The sequence below is a fragment of the Quercus suber genome, unplaced genomic scaffold (assembly GCF_002906115.3).
Source record: "Quercus suber isolate HL8 unplaced genomic scaffold, Cork oak 2.0 scaffold_166, whole genome shotgun sequence".
In the NCBI taxonomy this organism is placed as follows: Eukaryota; Viridiplantae; Streptophyta; class Magnoliopsida; order Fagales; family Fagaceae; genus Quercus; species Quercus suber.
In genome coordinates this window covers 892,978-908,916 of record NW_027069627.1, presented here as the reverse complement: position 1 = coordinate 908,916, position 15,939 = coordinate 892,978, and the positions used below count along the sequence as shown (strand labels likewise).

Genomic DNA, 15,939 nt, shown 5'->3' with positions numbered 1-15,939 from the left:
ATCTCATGATTCTAGGGTTGGTTCAACCTAATTAAGGTTCAAGCCTAAACAAGGCCTAAAAATATGACAAGGACAATACATTGGTCTGCTTATCTATTTAAATTAAGAAAAACTCTTGCCTATTTTAATTATTGATGACGTGATAAACTCCAATCCACTTGTTTCAAAAATAGATGTATGCTTAGTTGTGAGGTTACCTTAAGAATTTTATAGAATCGTGTTCGATTATTCAAGTGTGAGTAGTGTGGTTGGTTATGTAATGAAGTCTCACATTGAATAATGATTAAAAAAATGAGTGGTTAATATAATATAGTTTACCTCATACTCGTTGAGCTTAGGCCTTTTGGATTCAGTGTTTTTATATGTTATATTAATTATTCAAGGAGTCTTCCCAAGATGTTATCGCCCCAAAAAATTAGAATAAAAAAAGAATTGTAGGGAATCCCAATTCAGTTTTCCATGTCATTGTCAAAGTCTTACTCCTTCTTCCTAGCAAGTTCCGTAAAAATAGATGTATGCTTAGTTGTGAGGTTACCTTAAGCATTTTATAGAATCATGTTCGAATATTCAAGTGTGAGTAGTTTGGTTGGTTAAGTAATGAAGTCTCACATTGAATAATGATTAGAAAAATGAGTGATTAATACAATATAGTTTACCTCATACTCATTGAGCTTAGGCCTTTTGGATTTAGTGTTTTTATATGTTATATTAACTATTCAAGGAGTCTTTCCAAGATGTTATCGCCCCAAAAAATTAGAATAAAAAAAGAATTGTAGAGAATCCCAATTCAGTTTTCCATGTCATTGTCAAAGTCTCACTCCCAAAGAGAAAATTCTTCCTCGCAAGTTCTATAAAAAAGGAGCTTAGAATAAAACTTTGACAAAGATAGCCTAGAAAGTTCCAAAAATAGAAGCTTAGAATAAAGCTATGACAATGGTGCTTAGAATTTTTGGGTTGTCTTTATATGTTATATTAAGTATTCAAGAAGTCTTCCCAAGATGTTATTGCCCCAACCTATCGGAATAAAAAAAGAATCATAGAGAATCCCAATTCAGTTTTCCATGTCATTGTCAAAGTTTCACTCCCAAAGAGAAAATTCTTCCTAGCAAGTTCCATAAAAAAGGAGCTTAGGATAAAACTATGACAAAGATAGCCTACAAAGTTCCAAAAAAAGGAGCTTAGAATAAAACTATGACAAAGATAGATGGAGTACAGCAGGTCTCTCGGTTCAGCAAAGCAATTTTCTTTTGTTTTTGTCAAACTCCAATCTAGTGTTAACACAAGCCTTTGCTACATCCTATGAAAGATTTACAGCTCATTCATACTAGATTTCCATAGTCTCCCTTGTTTATAATTTCATCTATCTCTTTTTTGTCTTCACTTTGATTACAGCTCTTGTTGCCATATTTGGCTTTCAAGATTCCTCCCATATGATTTCCTGAAGCATCTTCCTGAATTGCTTCTATGTACAACACCTTCACCAAATTCCTAAAGCGACGTCGGAAGGTCGGTAGCCGGGACATTGAAGCTACAATTCCCTGTAGTCTGCCAAAGGAAGAGAAAAAAAGTGCTTATGTACTAATAACATGAAAGAGCTTTAAGTTTACTGAGTAAACTGTAGATACTTCATAAAATGTTCATTGCATGCACCCTGGATGGGTTTATTTTTTATGCAACAGACACCAAGACTTATACTGTTTCAGATAAAATCTTTTCATAAATGCACCTTCTAATTATGGATTGCAATTGCGCTCTTCTGACTTTGTCACTGGATGCAAACTCAGTGTCATCCCACTCCTCAGGTTTTTCATTTTTGCATGTCATAACAAGCTCTCTTAGGCACATATCTTCATTTTCATTTAACTGGAGTTTCTTTATTTGCTCTTTCATGATTAATAGGGGCCCAATGAACCACTCAAATACTTTATCCCTTGGTACATTCATCCTCGTCAACTCCACATCATCAGCTGGAACGTTCAATTACATGATCATGATTAGACCTCTGGTTAGCTATGTGAAAGTAAAAACAAATGTTTGAGCGACATACAGATCACCAACCCAGATGAGTTGGACTTTGCTGATGCAAGCAGACACTGTAATATAGACCAAGCAGGTAACTTGATGCCCAACTTCTTACAATTACCCTTCAGAATGCATTCCTCAATGTCCTTGGGAGTTATCAGACCATCACGGAGAAGAATCCGACCATTTACCTCACAGGATTTAAACAGCCAGTCCCATACCTGACCCATTGAAACACATTGAATTTACACAAGGTTTTTAATAATTAAAAGTACCTCATGAGTCACGAGTCCTTACCTGCACTGATTTATATTGTTGGATTCCCCACTTCAAAGTTCTGGATCTTTCTGATATAAGTTTTGAATTGTATGAATTCTCCCTTCCATTCTTTGAGTCATTGTCACCATTGTCACCTAGCCATTCTCTCTCAGGACTAGGGCTCATGTTTTTGCGGTATTTAGGCCTGGCTGTCACAAGGATGCCTCAGAATCAAAATCAATGCATGTAAAGACTTTTTTCTCATGAGCTGGATTTTAAATTTTCCAATATTCCTATCTCATCTCCTCTATCTTCAGCAAAAATCATTCACTAAACTGTTCCTAAAACATGCTTGTTTTTTACTTAGAAGGGAAAAAAAAGGGGGGGGGGGTGGGGGGGGGGGGGGGGAGGGTGTGGAACAGTAAAGAATGAAAGAAGGCATTCCAAAGTGTACCTGGGAAGGCGAGATCCCTCCCTCAAGTAGAGTAAATCATTTACATATTCATCGAACAGTGAAACTATAGACACAATGTAGGCAAGTCCCATTTGAAGCGAGTCTTCCTAGAATTTTATAAATCACTTTTCAGATAAATCTTCAAACTAACACAAAAGGAACATATCTACATATAAACTTCTTACAGCATTATAACCTAAACTCAGTGACATGATGAGAATAGCAACTTATAACACACCTGATGGACAATAACTCCACTGTAGAGTCCCAGAAAGAAGCTATAAATAATAGAACCGATCACGGCTCCCACAACAGCCAAGGGCCATAAGATGATAGCAAGACCAGCAAATGGAACACATACCGTCTCTAAGAATGGCCCTTCTCTGCCAATCAAGTCTTCTAGTAGCCTCTTCCAGCCCCTGAGTAGCATGTAAGGGCTTTTCCAGAGAGCAACTGCAGTAATTAAAAGCACATCCACTGGTACGCCAATTAGGCTTGCTAGCAAACAACTTGGCAATTTTGATAATCTAGCAAGGGAAAAGTGGACTATGTCTTAAAGAATTTATGTTTCGTCACCATACAGGAAAGGGTCAAAAGGAAAATTTCTCACTTTATGTCCGTAGGCTTTTCATCTGGAAGTACTTTCTCAATTAGTTCATCCATGTAGGAGAAGTATGAGTGGAAGCAGAAGTCTATGAAATCCTGCACTACTATGCAGGCTCCTTTAATTGTTGACCAACATCCATCCTAGTGCCCAAAAAAAAGAAAGAAAGCGCCCAGACCAATTGCTTAGACTTTAAGGTCAACTCAATTTAGAAAAGCCTCACTTATATCAACTATTTGGTATGAATAAGCCACAATTAAACTCATGCAAGACACATTGAGCATTGTTGCTCTTTAACAATGGGGCATATATGATGAAGCTACACCATGATTTCAAGATGTAGATGATGAATCATAAAACTGTTCAGCAATTGAGAAATAATACTTAAAAACATTTATCGAGGCTTAGAGTAAAGTCAGAAAATTCATCAGGTCTCTTATTTGGGATACTCTTAGTAAGAATTTTGATATAATAAACAAAGCTATACTATTAAACCACAATTAGTTGTATTTATGTAATTTACAAATGCATCATAGAGAAAGGTGACTCACTATGTGTCTTCAAAAGAAATGATCACAGTTATAATAAGGATGACAATTGCCAATATATCCCCCCCTCCTCCTTAAAACAGGGTTTATTATGAACAGGAACAACCAAATTAGAGGTTCAACACTTTACATTGTGAAAACAATTTCATAACAATTCTGATACAAAAACAACTTCTTGTTCAGGATTCACTAAATAGCTAGTCCAAAGAGGTCAAAGCCAGAGAGAAAAACTTACAACAAAACAGTGGTAGAATTTCTCAGTGACATTCTCCCCAACAGCCTCAAAAGTAGCAAGAAGGGGTGCAAAAAATCCATATCCTACTCCCCCTAAAAGGCTTCCAACAATTCCAAAGATTGGCCATAGGACCAGAGGCACTGGCAATGAAACTAGCACCAAAATCTTTAGAATCAGCCCAAGCTTCTTGGTTCTGAAATTATAGGCCAAGATAGGTAACTAATCAGAAGTACATTGGATAAAAGTACTAAAAACATAAAAGAACATGGGAACGTAATAACTATATACATATGTACAAATTCAGTAAAGAAACATGGGTTTTTCTTCCCAAGCAAGAAAAACATACTTTGCCACACAGTAGTAAGTCCACACAAAATGTGCAGTCCACAGGCCAATTATAACTGCTGAGTTTCCAATAAATATGATGCCCACTACTACTGGTCCAACAAGCGCAGCTGCGAAAGGGGGATCAATTGTTAACAAAGATTAGTCTACAATTCCATTCACTTTTCATTGAAGTGAAATAAAAATATGCATACCATATTATTTATTAGCCCATGAACTATCAATTATATTTATTAAAGAAATCAAGACCCAATCCTAGTCAAGGTCCAAGTCTACTATCCATGTTCATTGTATCTAATCCTACTTTGAATGCAAGTAAAGTAATCTTAATCTTATTTGGAATACAATTAAAATAATCCTAATCTTACTTGTAGCTCAACTATTGTTAGTCTAGGATGTAATATACAATAAATAACGTTCAATGGATTAATTGTAATACAGAGTTTAATCCTAAAGATGCAATTGTTAAGGCCTTCTTATGTGGATGTGGACCTCTAAACTCCAAATCACTTTAATTCTATGAGTTCTCTCTTTCAACAATTTTATTATGTTATTATAGCTAGCCTTGTCTTCGAATTGGCTCATATGTTTTATGTTTTCTATAATAATACTCATGTATATGTGTAATTTGCAGATGAACATTTACTTAATTAAGTGGTAATTGATTCTGTTTGCTTATACCAAACAGGGCTACACCAACATATAAAGTCAGAAACACATATATACTGGTATATATGCTTCTATTGCATCAGTTCATAATATAAAACACTAAAGAAACGAAGTTCATGCAATCACGTAGAACTACTAGTTACAGATTAAGCTACACACCAAAGCAACCAAAAAGAAACAGTGAAAGAGGATTAAGAAAAAGCAAAAGGTTTTATATATATGTACCTTTGAGGAGGCCAAGGAGGAGGAGCAAAAGGAAAAAGGGGAGAAAAGAGAGGAAACTCCATAGCTTGCGCAAGATCCCAACAGGAACCTCCATACGTACGAGAAAATTGCAAATGAAATTTGTTGTGATTGCTTTCTCTCTTTTTACTTTGGCATCCTATGACTATGATCCTATTCTACAAACAAAAGCAGAAGTAAAAGAAACAAAGCAAGCAGTTTAAGTTTTTCCATAACCTCAAGACCCAATCCTAGTCAAGGTCCAAGTCTACTATCCATGTTCATTGTATCTAATCCTACTTTGAATGCAAGTAAAGTAATCTTAATCTTATTTGGAATACAATTAAAATAATCCTAATCTTACTTGTAGCTCAACTATTGTTAGTCTAGGATGTAATATACAATAAATAACGTTCAATGGATTAATTGTAATATAGAGTTTAATCCTAAAGATGCAATTGTTAAGGCCTTCTATGTGGATGTGGACCTCTAAACTCCAAATCACTTTAATTCTATGAGTTCTCTCTTTCAACAATTTTATTATGTTATTGTAGCTAGCCTTGTCTTCGAATTGGCTCATATGTTTTATGTTTTCTATAATAATACTCATGTATATGTGTAATTGCCGATGAACATTTACTTAATTAAGTGGTGATTGATTCTGTTTGCTTATACCAAACAGGGCTACACCAACATATAAAGTCAGACATACATATATACTGGTATATATGCTTCTATTGCATCAGTTCATAATATAAAACACTAAAGAAACGAAGTTCATGCAATCACGTAGAACTACTAGTTACAGATTAAGCTACACACCAAAGCAACCAAAAAGAAACAGTGAAAGAGGATTAAGAAAAAGCAAAAGGTTTTATATATATGTACCTTTGAGGAGGCCAAGGAGGAGGAGCAAAAGGAAAAAGGGGAGAAAAGAGAGGAAACTCCATAGCTTGCGCAAGATCCCAACAGGAACCTCCATACGTACGAGAAAATTGCAAATGAAATTTGTTGTGATTGCTTTCTCTCTTTTTACTTTGGCATCCTATGACTATGATCCTATTCTACAAACAAAAGCAGAAGTAAAAGAAACAAAGCAAGCAGTTTAAGTTTTTCCATAACCCAAAAAAAGAAAAAGCAGAGTCACGTGGCAAGACACGGACACTCAGTTTGACACGTGGCGGACATGGATGTTGTAGTTCGCGAACACTGAAAACTGTCCCAAAGACGGTTGAGCCAAAAGACACATGCAGCCCTCGGGATTCTTACTAGAGGAAAATATCATAAATTTGATGGGTGGATTCCATCGTAAATACGAAAAAAAAGAAGTACTATCCACTGTATGCTAAAAGTGTCTAAAAATTAGTCCTTATCTATATTATTACTATTTAAGGAATTTTTTCTATTTAAAATTATAATTTTTTTTTTGGGTTTTGTTTAAAAATGTCATTACATTACTATGTTTAAATAGAGATAAAATTAAAAAATAATTTGATAAAAATACAATTCTAATTTTTACTAAAATATTGACTTAAAAAAAGGTTCACTCACATTGATTTTTAAATTGTTTTATTTACTTATAAATTATATTTTCAAATATATATAAAATAAAAACACAAGTTATATATGCCATTTTTCCTGAAACTTTTTTTATTTTTTATTTATTTTTAAGGCTATTAGGAGGCCCAGCCCATTAGGGCAAATCAAGATATTGGATTAACGAAGAAAGTTATAAGTTATAAAAATTTACTCTGAAGATTACGGGCCCGTTTGGTTTGTATTTTCAAACAACATTTTTTAGTTTTTAAACAGCATTTCACGCATTTCAACACACTTTTTCACCCACACGTATTTCAAAAAACTACAAACAACAATTTTCAAACTACTCTACTAAACACCCCCTACATCTTCACCTCTTTTATACGGTACTTTTTTATACTTTCCAAGGGAATTAATGGACCAAGAGTCTTCCCATTACAGTACTTCACTCAATCAAGGTTTTGTGGGATGGAATTGAGAACAACAAGCCATTTCTCAATTCCAAATCGAATGCAATATTGAAGGGATCTCCTTTGACAAAATTGAAGGGAAAAAAAAAACATATAACAAAGTGAATGCAATATATATCTCATAAGTAATGCTAGATATACAATTTTTTTTACAAATTTCTGATGTGGTGAGTGATTATAAATGAATGAAAAAGTGATGTTAATGGTGGACTTATATGAAAACTAATAAAAAGTTGGACACATCAATAATTTGTAAAAATGTTATAAAATAGTTTGTACCTGTAACATTACTCTATATCTTATTAATATTTTGAGATCTAATTCCATAAGAAAGCATGATTATAGATAAATGAAAAAGTGATGTTAATGATAGGTCTATATAAAAAGCAATAAGAAATTGGACACATCAATAGTCTGTAAAAATATTTTAAAATAGTTTGTATCTGTAGCATTACTCTATATTTCATCAATCTTTTGAGATTTAATTTCATAAGAAAGCATAACACTACTTCTAAATCACTAACAAATAATGGCTTTCATTCCTCTTATGAAAAAGGAAAAGAAAAAAGAGAATCACTCACCTCTGGGTGATAAATATTTAAATAAGGGTAAACATTTGAAGCGGGTGAACAGTTGAAATTGATCTATCCTTGGGTCTCTTCTTTGTTTTTTGTTTTTATTTTTTATTTTTTTATGGGACTTTGTTTTATGTTTTTGGTTGTTTAATTTTAGCCAATTCTCTGCCCTGACTTTGGTATTTTTTTAATTTATTTTTTAAAAAATTTGTGAAAGTTCGTGCTTACCAATTAGTTAACACTAAATTTGTTTTCTATTTTTTTTATAAGTAAATTTGTTTTCTATTTGATTTTTGATTTAGTGATTTCGATTTGACCCTTTTTATCTTCTATTTTTTGGGGGAGACATTTTGAAATCCAAACAAAGAAAAGTTCTTTATGTAGCAGGATTCTAAGGTCAATATAAGTCTTTAAAAAAAAAAAAAAATTGTACGGGTAAAGTTTATTTTCAAGGAACACCAGGCACCACACAACCTAGAAATCAAACACAACGTGCTCGTCTGGGGTTTGTTTGGGAGATTTAAGTAATAATTGACCGATCAATTAGTGTTTTTACTTTATTTTTATTAAACAGTTATCATGTAACGTAACCTAACTCTCTCTCGATTCCTGATTCCTCTTCTCATCATGTGTTGTATTAATTAATGCTGGAATTGGTGCTTATTGCGCAAAACTGGACAAAATGGGCTTCTGCCCTTTTTGGGCAAATTATATAGGGAAATGCCTCCCTTCCAAACTAAATAAAGAAATGTCCTTCTTTTAAAACTCGATTTTTGATAAATCGAGTTAGGCCCTATAGTGGTGTTTTAAGGAGCTTATAGGAACGTTTTAAGGACCTATAATGACGTTTTTTAACTCGACTTCAATGAAATCGAGTTATAGACAATGAAATCGACTTATAGTGGCGTTTTTTACCTATAACTCGATTTCTTTGAAGTTGAGTTAAAAAACATTACAATAAGCTCCTTAAAACGCCACTATAGGGCTTCAGAATTTTTTTTTAAACTCGATTTATCAAAAATTGAGTTTTAAAAGAGGGTTATTTTCCTATTTAGTTTGGGAAGGAGGGCATTTCCCTATATAATTTGCCCAAAAAGGGCAGAAGCCCATTTTTTCCTGCATAACTTCCCACTTCCTATCTTTGGAGAACTTGAACGGTCACAGTCACAAGACTTGTAGGTATGGTTTTACGATTTAAACTCAATATGTTTATATATCATGGTTTTAAAAACCGGTAAGATCAAAAACTGGTTTTGGTTTTGGTTTTCGGTTTTACTTGGTTTTGATCAGTATTAGGGGTTTTTATCAAATTGAGTTGGTGTTCAGTTCTTCTTCAGTCAATTTTTAAAACCATGGTATAAATGCACGTACTAAGTTATCTACTCATGGTCCAATTTTGAGCTTAAGTTGGTACATAAAATATTATTTTGTTCTACTCTGCTAAAATTTATAGGCATCAAATTAGCTAGTTGGCCTTATACTTACCTTGCTTTTAATGGTTACTAGTAGCTCGTAGAATTCTTGGTGCTATAAAATGAAATTTTGTATTGTATATGGGCTTTTTGTATAAGGAATCCATATTGTTAGGAATATGTTAGCCCAAGGTAAATGGCCCAAGCCCATACTAGCATGTTAGCTCAATCCTTCTAGTTTAGGGTTTAGCCTACGGTATATACATATGTTATAGTTCATTGTAACATAAGATTTGAACTACATTTTAATATATTATTGATATACCTCTTTAGGGTTTCCTTTGTGGACGTAGGTTGTTAGGCTAGACCACGTAACTTTCATGTGTTATTGTATTCTATACTTTATGCTTCCGCATCTATACTAACATATTCAACATGGTGTATCAATGCTAATATTTAATATGGTATTAGAGCCACCTTCTTGTGGCTATGGTTTTCTATCTTTACTGTGTGTTTAAGAGCAATCTTTGTCTTCCTTGTTGAGGCGGCTGCACTTGTAATTTAGGAGGTTCAAACGAACCCCCTGACTTGAAAATATATATATATATATATAATATTTTTTTTATTAATTTAATTACTCTTAAAAATAATTTTGCACAACTTGGTTTAAATCTTGCACACCCTGATCACAAATCAATTTAGCCCAAAATCAAATAACATAGATCAGCTCTTCCCAAAGCTAATTAACAACACAAATCACTCTCCCTTTCTTTCATGAATCTCATCTCATCTCTACTCTCTATCTAACTTTCTAGGTATTTCCGGTTCTAAGAGTAAAATGTGAGTGTTTGTGAGTTCTGAATGTCTCTCTTTATTATAAATTTATATATTTGTAATTTAGGAGGTTCAAACGAACCCCCTGACTTGAAAATATATATATATATATATAATATTTTTTTTATTAATTTAATTACTCTTAAAAATAATTTTGCACAACTTGGTTTAAATCTTGCACACCCTGATCACAAATCAATTTAGCCCAAAATCAAATAACATAGATCAGCTCTTCCCAAAGCTAATTAACAACACAAATCACTCTCCCTTTCTTTCATGAATCTCATCTCATCTCTACTCTCTATCTAACTTTCTAGGTATTTCCGGTTCTAAGAGTAAAATGTGAGTGTTTGTGAGTTCTGAATGTCTCTCTTTATTATAAATTTATATATATATATATATATATTAGAGAGTGTGTGTGTTTGTTACTAATTGTGTGCATTATTTTTTTATTTTTTGATATAATATTATTTGTGTGAATTGTGAAGTGTGTGAATGTATACATGTATAGTAAAAATATACTATAACTTTATTTAATTTAATAACCAAGAAATACAGAGGATTTGTTACATATGTATATTGTTATTACGTTATAATAACTTTTTGTTATAAAACTAGTGATTCAAGAAAAAAAAAAAAATAGTAAAGTTAGTGATTGTTAAATGTATTATTTATGTATGGATGAGTGTGGTTATGTGGGCCAATAATTAATATGAGGCCAATAATTTATAAAAAACAATAACAAATAAATAATGACAACATCATAAAAATAAAAATGTTATACAAACTTAACAAAATAAAATGGTCATATCTACATTGACAATAGATAATGGAAATTGATAATAAACTATCATGTGAAGATTTCAAAATATGAAAACTCATATAAAGAAATTGTAAAATTTCATGTATTTGGGTGTTTTTTTTTTAAAATTTTTTTTAAATTTGTTTAATTTAAGTTTTTTAATGACTCCCCACTTGTTGCCGTAAAAACTCTCTGGTATAGTTATGCCACCATTAGACCTCGCATCAATACTGCAAGACTATTGCTTTCCTCAAACCACTATCACAGAGCGAAACTTCATTCAAGGGATCTTTTTAACCTTATCAAATCTCAAGGTTTCATCAATCTTCCATCTTGAGTTTGAGAGGGGGGTGTTAGAGATATATTAGCCCATTAGCATAGGTCTAAGTCTAATTTTAATTTGTGTGCAAGCCAAGTTTCTTATTTGTACTGAAAGTTTATTAGTCTAGATTTAGTCGGCTATATATATCTATGTTAAGGTTCATTGTAACACATGTTTTTGTGCTACACTCTTATATAATAAAGATGTAGCTCTTAAGGGTTTTTTCCTATGAACATAGGTTGTAAGGCTGAACCACATAACTTTCGTGTTCTTGTGTTCCTATTTTATACTTCTCTTTTCTGCATCCATACTAGCATATTCTGCATCCATACTAGCATATTTAACACATATACATTGGGGTTGAACACGAGCTTAACTTGGATTTTTATTATATTCAAGACATGAATTTAATTGAGGTAATTAGTTTAGGAGTTTATATTATAAGGAATGAATTTGGGTTGTTGGCATGGTATCCCCTTAGTTTTGTCTAGCGTAATTTTGGTTGAACAAGTTAATTTCTTATTTTATTCAGTGGTTTTACGTGTAGACACTTTCATGTGTATTGAAAGTAGGATTAGATCAGTTAATTTTATGTTTGGGTCCCCCTAAATATAGCCTTCTCACCGATAAGGTCCTTGTAGTCCTTTTCTGTTTTCTTTATTATTGTCTTCTTGTAGTTCTTATTGTAGCAATGCCAACACCTATTGTCCATTTGACAAAGATTATTTTTGTTAATTTTTTTTATTATTCAGCTTATTTTTGCTATTATTTATGAGTTTCACTGCACTTTTTGGTACTATTCATGAGTCTCACTGTATTATTTCAGCTAATTTTTACATTTATTTATAGTACTTTCAATAAAAAATTTTCAATTTTAACAAAATTAGCAGGTCCCAAACGAACCCTCAAGATAGCATTATTTTTAGAATTTTCATTGGTTCTTTTCATAAAAAAAGAAATTGATTAATCTTTGGGTCCAACTTGACTCACATGAGTTGGGTTGGGCTTTTTTTTTCCTTCTTAACCTGACCTTGTCAAATTGGATTGGAAAACCCCCCTTAACAGTCCTTCAACGCACACCATTACTATTCACACCAAGAGTTCCTCTAAATTACATGATATATAGTTTTGATGTGTGGGGTCATGTATCTAGGCTTTACTCCCCTATGAATGGGTCCAAAGGATCTTACCTTGGTATGGTTTCACATCATTAAAAAAAAAAAAAAATCTAATAAAATGCCTATGAGTTATAGTTCAAGGGGAACTTGCTTCCTTTGAAAAAAGCAAGATAGAGGGTAAGGTCATAGGTTTAAAACTAGGGGTGGCAAAATCAACCCAAACTCATTTGCCCACCCAAACCCACCCACTTAAAATAGACCCAAACCCACCCAATTATTAGTTGGGTTAAATGGGTATTAACCCAATTAAACCCAATTAACACTAATGTTTATTGGGTTTTAATTGGGTACCCAATTACCCAACCCCAAAACTACTAAAATTACCAAAAATACCCCCTCAACCTAAAAAATGACCAAAATAACACCTAAACCCAAAAAATGACCAAAATACCCCTAAAACCCAAAAAATGACCAAAATACCACTGAAATCTAAAAAATGACCAAAATACCTCCGAAACCCAAGAAAAAGACCAAAATACCCCCGAAACCTAAAATTGACCAAAATACCCCTAAAACCAAAAAAATGACCAAAATACCCCCGAAATCCAAAAAATGACCAAAATACCCCCAAAATCCAAAAATGACCAAAATACTCTCGAAACCTAAAAATAACCAAAATACCCTCGAAACCCAAAAATAACCAAAATACCCCCAAAACCTAAAAATGACCAAAATACCCCCGAAACTCAAAAAAAGACCAAAATACCCCAAAACCTAAAAATGACCAAAATACTCCTGAAACCCAAAAAATGACCAAAATACCCCTAAAACCCAAAAAAATGACCAAAATACCCCCGAAACCTAAAAATGACCAAAATACCCTCGAAACCTAAAAATGACCAAAATACCCTCAAAACCTAAAAATGACCAAAATACCCCTAAAACCCAAAAAATTACCAAAATACTGTCGAAACCTAAAAATGACCAAAATGCCCCTGAAATCCAAAAAATGACCAAAATACCCCAGAAACCTAAAAATTACCAAAATACCTCTGAAATCTAAAAAATGGCCAAAATAACCCTGAAGCCTAAAAAATAACCCTAAAACCTAAAAAATGACCAAAATACCCTCGAAACCTTAGAAATGATTAAAATACCCTCGAAACCTAAAAATTAGCCAAAATAACCCCGAAGCCTAAAAATTGATCAAAATAACCTAGAAACCTAAAAATGACCAAAATAACCCTGGAACCAACAAATGACCAAAATAACCCCGAAGTCTAAAAATTGACAAAAATAACCCCGAAACCTAAAAATGACCAAAATACCCCCTAAACCTAAAAAGTGACCAAAATACCCCTTAAACCTAAAAAATGACCAAAATACCCTCAAACCTCTAAAGTGACGAAAATACCCCTAAACCTTTGAAATGACCCAAATAAACCCAAAACCGCTAAAATAGCCACAAACAACGTGAAACCTCTAAAATTTTCAAAAATACCCTGAAACGTCTAAAACGACCAAAATAACTCTAAACCTATAAAACGACCAAAATACCCCTCAAAATATCTAAAATGACCAACATACAACTAATCCTATAAGATGAACAAAATACACTCGAAGCCTCTAAAATTACCAAAATAGGGGTTTGGGGTATCTTAGTCATTTTTTAGGTTTATGGGTATTTTGGTCATTTTTTATGTTTAGGGAGTATTTTGCTCATTTTTTAGTTTTACGGAGGATTTTGATAATTTTTTAGGTTTAGGGTGTATTTTTATCGACTTACAGATTTAAGGGGCTTTTTTTGTCATTTTATAGGTTTCGGGGAATTTTGGTCATTTTTTAGGTTTTGAGGATATTTTAGTCATTTTAAGGTTTAGGGGTTATTTTGATTGTATTTAGGTTTTAGGAGTATTTTGGTCATTTTTTAGGTTTCAGGGGGTATTTCAGTTAATTTTTAGGTTTCGAAGGTATATCGATTATTTTTTAGGTTTAGAGGCTATTTTGGTCATTTTTAGGTTTAGGGGCTATTTTGGTCATTTTTAGGTTTCTAGGTTATTTTGGTCAATTTTTAGACTTCGTGGTTATTTTGGCCATTTTTTAAGTTTTGGGAGTATTTTGGTCATTTTTAGTTTTCAAGATTATTTTGGTCAATTTTTAGGCTTCGAGGTTATTTTGGCCATTTTCTAGGTTTCAGAGGTATTTTAGTAATTTTTTAGGTTTTGGAGGTATTTTGGACATTTTTTGGGTTTAGGGGGTATTTTGGTCATTTTTAGGTTTAGGGGCTATTTTGGTCATTTTTAGGTTTCTAGGTTATTTTGGTCAATTTTTAGACTTCGTGGTTATTTTGGTCAATTTTTAGGCTTTGAGGTTATTTTGGCCATTTTTTAGGTTTCAGAGGTATTTTAGTAATTTTTTAGGTTTTAGAGGTATTTTGAACATTTTTTGAACATTTGTTGGGTTTATGGGGTATTTTGGTCATTTTTAGGTTTTGGAGGTATTTTGGTCATTTTTTGGGTTTCAGGGGTATTTTGGTCATTTTATGGGTTTTGGGGGGTATTTTGATCTTTTTTAGGTTTCAGGGGTATTTTGGTCATTTTTTGGGTTCCAGGGATATTTTGGTAATTTTTAGATTTCGGGGGTATTTTCGTCATTTTTTAGTTTTGGGGATATTTTGGTAATTTTGTGGGTTTTGAGGGTATTTTGGTAATTTTTAGGTTTCAGGAGTATTTTGGTCATTTTGTAGGTTTTGAGATTATTTTTGTAATTTTTAGGTTTCGAGGGTATTTTGGTCATTTTTTAGGTTTTGGAGGGTATTTTGGTAATTTTAAGGTTTTGGGGATATTTTGGTCATTTTTTATGTTCTATGAGGTATTTTGGTAATTTTTGGCTTTCACGGGTATTTTGGTTATTTTTTGGGTTTTGGGGGTATTTTGGTCATTTTTTGGGTTTCGGAGGTATTGGGGTCATTTTTTTGGGTTTTGGAGGTATTTTGGTAATTTTCAGGTTTTGGGGGCATTTTGGTCATTTTTGAAGATTTTATAGTACTTTGGCCATTTTCACTTTAGTGGCATTTTGGTAATTTTGATAATTGAGTAATTGGGTGGGTTGGGGTTTACCCATAATAATTGGGTTGGGTTGGATTTGGGTTATAAGGAATTAGTTAAATGGGTTGTAAATGGGTAAATGGGTTTTATATACCCAACCCAATTATGCCCACCCCAAACCCACCCAAACCCGCCCATTTGCCACCCCTAAATTAAAACCCATCAAATGAATATATAACTTGGTGAAGAAAAAGGTTAATGTACACTTACGGTAAAACTGGCCAATATGATCTTTCACAATAAAGTGATAGATGAAATACCAACCTCTATTGAAATTTTATGAAATGACACTCCCTCGCCTAAATTTGGTTGACTATTCCACCCATATCTAGATTTTCTCAATTTTGATGACAATTTAAAGAAACGCTTTTTTTTTTTTTTTTTTTTTGGGGGGGGGGGGGGG

At 32.9% G+C, this 15,939-nt stretch overlaps 1 protein-coding gene across 3 annotated transcripts; it reads right to left on the bottom strand.

Annotated features, from left to right (window-relative positions):
- Positions 1–1,041: 1,041 nt before the first annotated feature.
- Positions 1,042–5,583, bottom strand: LOC112029572 (uncharacterized membrane protein At3g27390). 3 transcript variants are annotated; one of them, XM_024062260.2, is made up of 10 exons: positions 5,361–5,581; positions 4,468–4,576; positions 4,122–4,314; positions 3,345–3,481; positions 2,973–3,261; positions 2,735–2,841; positions 2,320–2,485; positions 2,048–2,243; positions 1,727–1,967; positions 1,042–1,545 (listed from the first exon to the last, which is right to left on the bottom strand). In XM_024062260.2, the coding sequence occupies exons 1-10, from the start codon at positions 5,452–5,454 to the stop codon at positions 1,320–1,322; spliced, it is 1,758 nt and encodes a 585-aa protein (XP_023918028.1). In that variant the 5' UTR covers positions 5,455–5,581; the 3' UTR covers positions 1,042–1,319. The 3 variants fall into 3 exon arrangements, with proteins under 3 accessions (XP_023918028.1, XP_023918029.1, XP_065633949.1); XM_024062261.2 differs by having other exon boundaries at positions 3,096–3,261; XM_065777877.1 differs by lacking the exon at positions 1,042–1,545 and having other exon boundaries at positions 1,866–1,967; positions 2,059–2,243; positions 5,361–5,583.
- Positions 5,584–15,939: the final 10,356 nt, after the last annotated feature.

Bases quoted from the DNA above. Each gene is read 5' to 3' on its own strand.
- LOC112029572 (XM_024062260.2), bottom strand. From the start codon at position 5,454: ATGGAGGTTCCTGTTGGGATCTTGCGCAAGCTATGGAGTTTCCTCTCT. The intron at 3,262-3,344 runs GTGAGAAATTTT...TTCCCTTGCTAG, and splicing joins GAAAAGCCTACGGACATAAA to ATTATCAAAATTGCCAAGTT. The intron at 1,546-1,726 runs GTGCATTTATGA...TTCCTTTGGCAG, and splicing joins TTGCAATCCATAATTAGAAG to ACTACAGGGAATTGTAGCTT.